Below are 9,448 nucleotides of genomic sequence, written 5' to 3'. Positions count from 1 at the left end.
CTGCCCCCCTCGCCTCCCGAGGCGCGCGCCGAGCCGCCGAGCGGGGCGCCGTCCTCCCGCGCCCTCGCCTCGCTTCGCCTCGCCTCGCCTCGCGGGCCGCGGCCTTGGGCGCTCGGATGTCCGGTTTCCTGTGAGGCGCTGCCCTGACCCCGTCGCCTCGCGGGCGCCGGCCGGGAGAGCGGCTCGCAGCGTCGGGAGCGCCGAGGCCGGACCCGCTCCCGCCGCCGCGGCTCCGCGGGGTCCCCGGGCGGCCCTCGCGGACAGGGCCGAGCCGCGAGGCAGCCTCGCCGGGGCGCCCGGCCCCGCGCGCTCGCGGCCCGTCCACCATGCACTTGCTGGGCTTCTTCTCTCTGGCGTGTTCCCTGTTCGCCGCCGCGCTGCTCCCGGGTCCGCGCCGGGCGCCCGCCGCCGCCGCCGCCGCCGCCTTCGAGTCGGGACTCGGCTTCTCGGACGCGGAGCCGGACGCGGGCGAGACCAAGGTGGGTGCGCGCCCGCGCCCTGCGGGCTCGGACCGCGGGGGCTTCGGGTCGCCGAGGACCCGGAACGCGCGCAGAGGGCGGGCTCGTGTTTCACCTTGTGTACCTGGGCTCCACAGTTACTGCGCTGAGGGTAGGGTTTCTGGGAGGAAGGTTTTCATAGAAAATAGAACAGCAAGTTAGGCGAGCGAAGGGCCCGGAAGGTGGCTGGTGACAGCGATCGTGCAGCCGCCGGAGGGCGGCCCCCGCCGGTGCGCCGAGCGCGCCTGGAGCCCGGCGCGGGGAGAGCCCGAGTTCAAGCCGTCGGGAGCGCTCTGCTCCCCGCTGGCAGGCTAGCGGGACTCCAGCGGCTCCCGCGCTTGGGTGAGCAGTCCTCCGAGGCTTGCTTTCCCGGAGAATTCCTCCGATGTGGCATTTAGTAACCGGGCTTGAGAGCCTCAGACTGCAGATTCACTCGGAGCAGTTGGTCGAGCTGGAGATGCAACAGGATCTCCGATCACCGTCAGGTCAGGCATGGCTTTTCAGCTTAGTAAACGCTGCGTTTCTGAAATTTGGTCGTCAGGTACTGAAAAGTAAGGTGGATTTCCTTCTTGGGTTTTTAAATGCGATGATTAACTCTTTGCCTAAAAAATGTTGCCAGGTGACTGTTGAGACATTCGGATTTTCAAGTGTCGTATAGTGTTGGTGCCCGCTTCTCCCTTGGTCTCCTGAAAGAGTATCTATTTACCTCAAAAGTTCAGAACTGACCTAAGGATGGAGAGTATGCTTAGAAGAGTTCTTAAATTCCTGAAGAAGTTTTATATTCCAGAGAAGACGGGAAGCCTCGGTTCACACACTGGCAGTGCCCCTGGCTGGAACTAGCTTGCAGCACTTTATTTCACCTGACGGCAAGTGAAGGGCCAGGGGTGTGCAGCTGCCACCCTTGAGGTGACTTTATTGATTAGCATCTATCGAATGTGTGCAAATTAAATTGCCTTCCCGGTTTTATTTTGAAATACGCTGTAAGATTGAGAAGACTGAGTTTTGAAAAAACAAAATACCTTTTTGTTTAAGTTTTGGGAAAAAAATTGAAATATTGCAATTTGTCGTTCAGTGGGATAAAGGGGAAAAAAAACTATGGAGTAGAAACAGACACATGGAAGTTCAGAAAAGAGCGCTCTGCGCGCACTGTGAAATAACTTCCCACGCAGATATTTACATTGGTGTAATTATTGCCCCGAGATAAGTCTTCCTATCCTCAAGTGCCGCAAAAATGTAACCTTAGACCCACTAACACTTCCTGTAATTTAAATGCCTTGGATTTCATGGTATCGATTACTTTGTTTCCTCAAACGATTTATTCAAAGTATGACTTAGGAAGGCAACTCCTCCCTATTGCCTGTGTTAACTCGCTTTGGTTTACGGCAAGAAAGCGTGAAATAGGAGGTGAAATGAGCAGCCTGTCCTGATAAGCCTAGAGCCTGTGTGAGGGTCGCTGCCCGCTGGGTGGATCCTGAATGGATGGATGGGCCCGTGGGTGCCTGTGTTTACGTCTGTGTGGCTAGAGGATAAAAGTTAATGTGTTTTTAGTTTTCAAAATTGTCTTCGTTGGTGATGTAATGAGAGTTTCCCTTTGCCATGAGAATCTTTGTGCGTTCTTGTTGGCTTTTCATATTTGACCGTCTCATATATTCTGTATGGTGAGTATGGGTTGATAACTGTATGCGGTACGGACGCTTTTCCACGTGACGGCACCTCGTTCTGAGGCTCTGAGTTCCACAGACCACAAGGCAGAGTGTTACTCCCGCGCCGAAGAGTTCCCCAGTGGTTGAGTAGCAGCCTGTGAGGGCGTGTCGTTAATGCCTCCGGCGAGCTGCTGTGTCCTTGCCGTGAAGATGCCAAGACACGCGGTCCAAAGACTCCATGTCTCTCCCTAGTGGACAAGACTAGTCCCTCATTTGGACGTAAGCCCTGGACGGGAGCTGATTGTTAATTTTCTGTGCTTTACGTAAACCCCAAGAAGAGATTAGAGGAAGGTTAATAGAAGACGCTAGATATACATAATCCCCAATAAATGCAGATTTTTGGTAATTTACACTTCAGAAGTGTTTTTTAATATTAAAATAAAATAGAAAACAGCTCACAGGCTGTGAACCAAGGTTAGCCATACCCTTCTTCACCTCATCCCCAAAGCCATACAGAAAATTGGAGGTAAAATCACAAATGGAAGCCAGATCTCCTTGTTTCTAGACCTATATTTACTGTTATTAGGTTCCTCTTTCTAATTGTTCATGGTTGTAGACTTACTAAAAACTTCTAAAGTGTTTTTCCCAAGGATGTTAGTGCAAGCAAGTCAACATCAGAAAAGTAAGGCAAGCAAAGTATTGCCTAATTATATAATTAAAATTAACTACACATGATGGGGATAAAAGAGGAAATATTTAAAATTATCATCAAACTAAAGAAACCTGCAAAACCTAGAAGAAGCACTAGATTACTAACTGCAATCGTTTGCCCACGTGAGATTAGAGTTTTGTTTTTTTTTTCCTTACCTGAGAACAACCGGTTCACTGTGGTTGGTTGGAGTTGAGTGTGGTTTTAAGAGAAGGGTTGGTTTATGATTAACAAAAGGAAGAATTACTTCATTACTTCATATCATGAAATATGCTTTTATTCCAAAAGGTGGGTTGGACTGGGAGTTTAAATACCTAGATCCTTACAGGTTGTTAGAGTAGTAAATGCAAGGAGAGCATATCTTACATTGCAAATGCCTTTGTTAATAAAGATTGAACTCAACAAAAGAAAGCTTAAAGTTTTACAATCTTGTGTCAATTAAGTGAATAATCAAAAAGATCAAATATTATTACATAGACAAATGTAACTTATCTAATTTTCTGTATTACATAAATAACTTTAAATATCCCTACATTTATAGTTTAAATGCAAAAAAAATGATTAGCTTAGTATTAACACTAGTTGCTTTAGTGAGAATAGCTATTTTTAATTAACATAGTAAAAGTGCATATGGTTTATGGTGACTATCACCAAAAAAACTTCTTAACGGTGGCAACTATTTTGTAACATGCCTTATTTACTTTCTCATCATTTATAATTCTGCACACTTTGGTATTTGTTTTATTTTTTTATTTACTGTTTCAAGTTAATCAGTGGCAGTGTTTCTCAAAATACCATCTTTGTGCTAACTGCATCTGAACTCCCTACCGGTCTTTAATTTTTTTTTTTTTCCTTACCTGAAAACAACCAGTCTCTGGTCTTGGGTCTGGGAACATACATTTTTAACTAGCATCCTAAGTCCTTCTCCTGCACAGTGACAGTCTTCCACTCAGTATCTCTGGTGTGTGACAATGACTGATTTCATTGGCTTTATCATGTTCATTACATAGTTTTTGAGTTTGCAGGGTAATCTGTTAGGGATGGGGCATCTTAAAAGACATAAGCCATTTTCCTCTCTTCAAGGAGCTTGCAACTCAGGTAGGAAAAATAAAGCCTGAAGCACAAAACTACTGTGAGTTATTGGAGGAAGAGTACCAAAGCATTGTCTGTATCCTCAAGTTTGGGCAAGAGAGTCATCCATGTGGCCTAGTTGGTCTGGGTGCCTTGACTTAGGGCAGAACTTGAGCTGTAACTTGGATAGGAATTTCCAGCAGATGACTGCCTCAAACACAGGCATCCCTTTCAGGTCTTGGATGGAGTGAGAAAGTGAGAGGGCAAGTAGAAGTGTTTGATGGCAGCTGAGGGGTTATATAGAGTAACAGTGAAGACTCTTAAATAAGCATAAGCTTTCAAGTTGGATGGAGATCACAATGTATATGGCCTGAATCAGTTTAAGGAATTTGACTGCTGTGAGTCTTGGAGGGTTATTCATGATTTAAGCACCTGAAAGACATAGGTAGTAAGAAGGCTGTTGGAAATCATTTATGGGATTGATTAGAGGTCCGAAGGGCTTTTGCTGGGGGCCTGGTCTAGTCGAGAGGCAGCAGTAATAGTCTAGAGGGGAAGAGTGACGAATAGAGCAGAGCAGGGACAGTGGAGACAGAAGAAAGAGATGTTACAGAGGAAGAACCCATAGATCTGGTGACTGATCAATATGAAAAGTGAGGGAGTGGGAGAAATTAACCTTGGCATCAATATTTTAACCATAGGAAAATGTTGGTCCTACTTGTAGGACTATGGCACTTCAGAGAGGAGAAGAGACTGGTTTTCCTTGATGTATGCTGGAAGCTAAAGGCATTATTCCATAGGTCACTTAAGATTTTACTAGACTTAAGACTCTTTGGAGAAGTAAAGTAAGCTTTACAAATTTACATCCCATAAAAGGAAAATAACTGTCTAGCATCAATAGGACTTAAACTTTCAAGAACTGTTTGAGCTCTTGACAAGTATTATTACAATCCCTAAAGGAAAATTACCAGTGTGCATATCCTATTACCCTGCATTAGAAATGAGAAGGTAAATTTTATTCAAGTAAAATAGGCCATAAATGTGGCTGTAATTTTTAATCATTTACTTGCAGCCTGCTCTGTGCTTCTTGTTGCTTCATGATATTTCTTTGATATACTTCATATACCCATACTTTTTCACAGTAACCAACCATCAATCTTTAGAAAGGAAGTTCAATATTAGGGACATGTGAAATGTTTGTGAAAGTGGAAACCTTTGAACCCTCTTCCTCTCTTTACCTCACTCTGCATCAATTCATGTTAGAGGCTCCGAGTCTGACATGATTAGGTTATAACTGTAATGTCCTGAGTATCTATAAGTTAATTTCATTTTGTTTTTCACTACATCTCCCGGAGATGGATGTTATTATATTTTATTAAAGATGACGAATCTAAGACTCAAGTGACTCAACCAGGAGCAAGAATAGAGATTTTTTCTTTTTGAAAAACTTTTGCAGCATGTATTTTAGAAAAGCGTGGTAATGGGTTTGAGCCTTTGGGCGTTGCCAAAGACCCACTGTCCATACTCCCTTCCTCCTGTAAGTTGTAGCAGTGTACAAGGGGGCAGAGAGAAGTATTGCTGTACAACGAGGGCCCCCTCATTACTTCTATTTAGGCCACATTCCCCACAATGGAACAATCTGAAAGAAACTTGGACTTTCTTCCAGGGTTCACCATACGGTGCCCTCTGATTAAAGATGGATCATAACTGGTCTAATCCATAGTACTGTTGTAAGAATGGCTGCAGAACTAGAGGCCTAAGAAGGCCTCCTGACGATAATTGAACAGTTTTTCTAAGTTGCACTAATATAACTTCTGTGAAACATTGTGATCTTACTATGTCAAGTGACCTCTCAGGATTAATTGGATTTGGAAAGAACAGACTTTAGTTGCGGAGGCATGATACTTCCTCCAACTTCTAAACATTACATTGTTCCCCCTTTCACCTGTTACATCATTCCTGGCGGATAAGAGCATTCTTTAAGTACTACACGGGCCTACTTTTTGTTGCAAAACACACATTTGTCACTTCAGATTTGTACAAGTTGTGAATTAAGGTGTCATTAATTTTTCACATTAGAAATATTAGTGTAGCAGAGAACTTTAAACAATAAGAGGTAATAGTTCATTTGATTTATAATGTAATGCTAAAATGTATTGTAAACATTTTCAATTTGTCAGTGTAATTGTTTCTTCTGAAATTTACTCAGGCAGATTATTCAGGTGCTTCCAGTCCTCAATTGATTTACTTTTTTTTCAGAGTTCCTAGTTTAACTGTTGGAGAGAGAAGAAGTTGTGTTGATTTAATTCTCTTTATTGGGCATCCATCATAGAATCAAATAGGCACCTTCAATTAAAATACCTTTTGCCAGTGGATTCTTACCCTTTCCTGGTACTGATAGTGCCCTAGTAGCTTTCAGATGGCAGAAGGGATTCCTGATGATCCCTTTTCTGCACTTCTGAAACCCCAAACCTCATTTTCATAAATTACTTGGTGCTATAACCTTGATCTGATCTGACATAAAGCTATTTGTAGTCTTTATTTATCCTCTAAGTTTGAATATATCTAAACTTCATTGAAGAAATAGTAATGTATTTATGAGATGCTGCCATAGACCTTGCTGGGGGTTGGGGGGAGATTAAAATGTATAGGTACTGGGTTTCTTGAAAATTCTGGGATCTGAAGTTCATGCAATCCCCAGGGCTTATGGTAAGGGATGGGACTGGAGAGCTGTTCTTTTCCAAAGGGCTTCCTTCCTCACCTGTTGCCTCAGTGACAGCCTGGAAGGGAAATTGAAGGACTCAAGAAGGAGGCCCTGTGGACACCCCTACCTCCATTTACCCATTAGAACAAGGTTTATGTACTTTTCACTCCAGATTCTCATATTTAAATCTACTTCAATTCAGGGGCATTTTAATTAATTCTCACTAGCGGCAGCTTCATTTCTAAGCAGGAAATTACAATGCAGTGAGTGATACAAAAAATGTAGAGTGAGTGGTTCCTGTCTATAACAGGAATCAAGAAACTTACTCATTAAAAATACCAGAAATGAGTTAAACTATAAGCGCAGATAGTATAAGGGATTTTGTAAGAGTCTCCTGCTTTACCAGAAGTCGTTGGCTAGGCTTCTGGGGGATGCATGGGCAGTCATGGGAAAGGTGGAGTGATGTTGAGTCAGCTGTGAAAAACGGGTAGATGCTGGTTACGGAAAGGAGGGAGGGAGGGGTATTTCAGATATTGAAGTGTGAGAGCAGAGTACAGAGGCTAGTAATGCCACTGCGGTCAGGGGGTGTTTGGGCAACTGGGAGCAGACCCCTTTGGCTGGAGAGCCCAGAGCTTCGAGAGGAACAGAAGGGAATATTGTAGAAAGCATAAGAAACCAAAGAGCAGGACCCATGTTTGAGAGTGGGTTGAAAGCAACAGGAGCCACTGAAGATTCTTCAATGAAATGTTGGAAGTGGTGTTTTTAGGAACTTAATGTGGCATCACTGAGCAGAAGTGTCTAGAAAAGTGGACTAGAAGCTGGTCAGCAGCTTCCCAGAAGCCATTTTAAACTGCAAGCTTCCTTGAAGTGTCTGGCAGTGACTGCTCTCCTCACTTCGTTGGCCACCCATACATGTTATTTGAACTCCTCTGTATTCTCCGGATTTCTGATGATGATGGTGGTGACCACTTAACTTATGTAAGCACCCATCACCGTCCTATCCAGAAACATTTATAAAATATACTAATAAGAGTCATCTTTGCTCTTCTGGCTCGAATTCCAAACAGAGCAAGCAATGTAAACAGTGGTCATGCTTAGATACACACACACACACACACACACACACACACACACACACACACACCTACCTCTTCATGGTTCTTCAAGCTGCCATCAATGGCTTATGTGTTCTTTCTTGCCGAGCTAAATATTTTAGACAATCTATTGAAAGAATATAAAAAAATCATAATATATGAGATTAGATTTTCCATCGTTTATACACTTATTCCTAAATCAGCTGGCAATTAAAAAAAAAATAGAAACAGAGATAACCCTGAAGTGTCCTAGCAATTCCTTCACTTCAAATCTGCTTACAAGTATTCCTATTAATGGTAAGACCAAAAAGGGGAGAGAAATGAGCTATCAAGTAAATGACACAATTACTTTGTAGTTTCTGTTATAAATTTTTTTTAATGTGGCAGAAAATTTACTCAAACTCAAAGGACAGCTATTATACAATGGACGTAATGAAAGAGGGAATATTCAGATGCACAGCCTTGTGTAAATAACAATGTTTCAGAGTTTAAAAGTCAGACTTCTCAACAAGGTTAGCTTCAGCATTGTCCTGGTTTGGACAGGTCGGGAGGAGACGAATATTTTAGAGGAAATCAGAAAGATGTGGTATACCATCTCTACACTTGTAAAGATTTTAATTAGCCATTTATTTTTTAATTTGTTTCACCTTAAAACTTGGTCCCCAGAGTACCATTTTCACCACCTTTTATGCAATAGTGATGCATGCATTATAAGTGGTGAAGGCTAGAAATATATACGTGTGTGTGTGTGTGTGTGTGTGTGTGTGTGTATGAAATCTCCTTTAGAACTATGGTATATAGTAAGCATTCTGTACATTTTTTGTTAAGTAGATAGGTTTCATCATCAGAAAAATACCATAGACATAAATACTATGTCCTAGGCATGTGAAGTAACAGTGATATTCTTCAGAGTGATTCTTCAGCCCCTTCCTACCTAATTTATTATATGTGTTTTTTTAATTTTTATAAGCTTACCAGCAGTTGTCCTGATTTCTGCAGTGCGGGAACAGGATGTAATGTTGATGTTTGATTTTGAGACAGTTGGGGGAAATCCAAAGTGTTTGATCATTCAGTGTAGGAAGGCTATGTATTGTAGATCTGCTTATGATATGCTTCCACCTCTCCTGTGTGCCAGGGTTGTGTCTGTCCCTGAGGATGACAGCTCTGGCCTTAGACCACCAACTCAAGGAATAGGGCATATGACAGTCATGCCCTAAACTGCATACTTAAGTCACTAGGTAAAAAGGACTTTGGTACACAGAGCATTATAGTGCCAAGTAATTTCACATGAACTCGTCCTGAATACTTTCAAAGCTTGAATACTTTCAAGTTTAAATCTCTATTAAAGAAACAGACTATTGTTGCTACTTTAATGTGTAAACATCTCGTCTTTATATTATTAATTGTCATGGGAGAGATATAAATATGTATTCTGCATTCCAGTGAAATCATCCCAGAATAGCTAAAGGATGAAAAATATACTTTCACCAAATAAAATGTAATGAAAATGTAATGGTAGAAGGTTATATGAAGAGTTAAACTTGTGTAAATTTGTTCAGAAAGCGTGATTGGGCTTCCCTGGTGGCGCAGTGGTTGAGAGTCCGCCTGCCGATGCGGGGGACACGGGTTCGTGCCCCGGTCCGGGAGGATCCCACGTGCCGCGGAGCGGCTGGGCCCGTGAGCCATGGCCGCTGGGCCTGCGCGTCCGGAGCCTGTGCTCCATAACGGGAGAG

The 9,448-nt window shown here is 43.0% G+C and overlaps 1 protein-coding gene across 3 annotated transcripts in view; it reads left to right on the top strand.

The window, feature by feature from the left end:
- The first annotated feature begins 213 nt into the window (after window positions 1-213).
- VEGFC (vascular endothelial growth factor C) overlaps window positions 214-9,448 on the top strand; it is a 91,200-nt gene continuing 81,965 nt past the window's right edge. The window contains exon 1 of one of the 3 annotated variants that reach the window (XM_024115802.1): window positions 214-479. In XM_024115802.1, the coding sequence (XP_023971570.1) occupies window positions 327-479 (153 nt within the window). In that variant the 5' untranslated portion in view covers window positions 214-326. Of the gene's footprint in view, window positions 480-867; window positions 1,049-9,448 lie in introns of those variants that run through there. The other 2 variants (XM_055080832.1, XM_024115803.3) reach the window with 2 other exon arrangements.

The sequence above is a fragment of the Physeter macrocephalus genome, chromosome 20 (genome assembly GCF_002837175.3).
Source record: "Physeter macrocephalus isolate SW-GA chromosome 20, ASM283717v5, whole genome shotgun sequence".
Classification (NCBI taxonomy): Eukaryota; Metazoa; Chordata; class Mammalia; order Artiodactyla; family Physeteridae; genus Physeter; species Physeter macrocephalus.
This window is presented reverse-complemented; position numbering and strand designations above follow the sequence as displayed.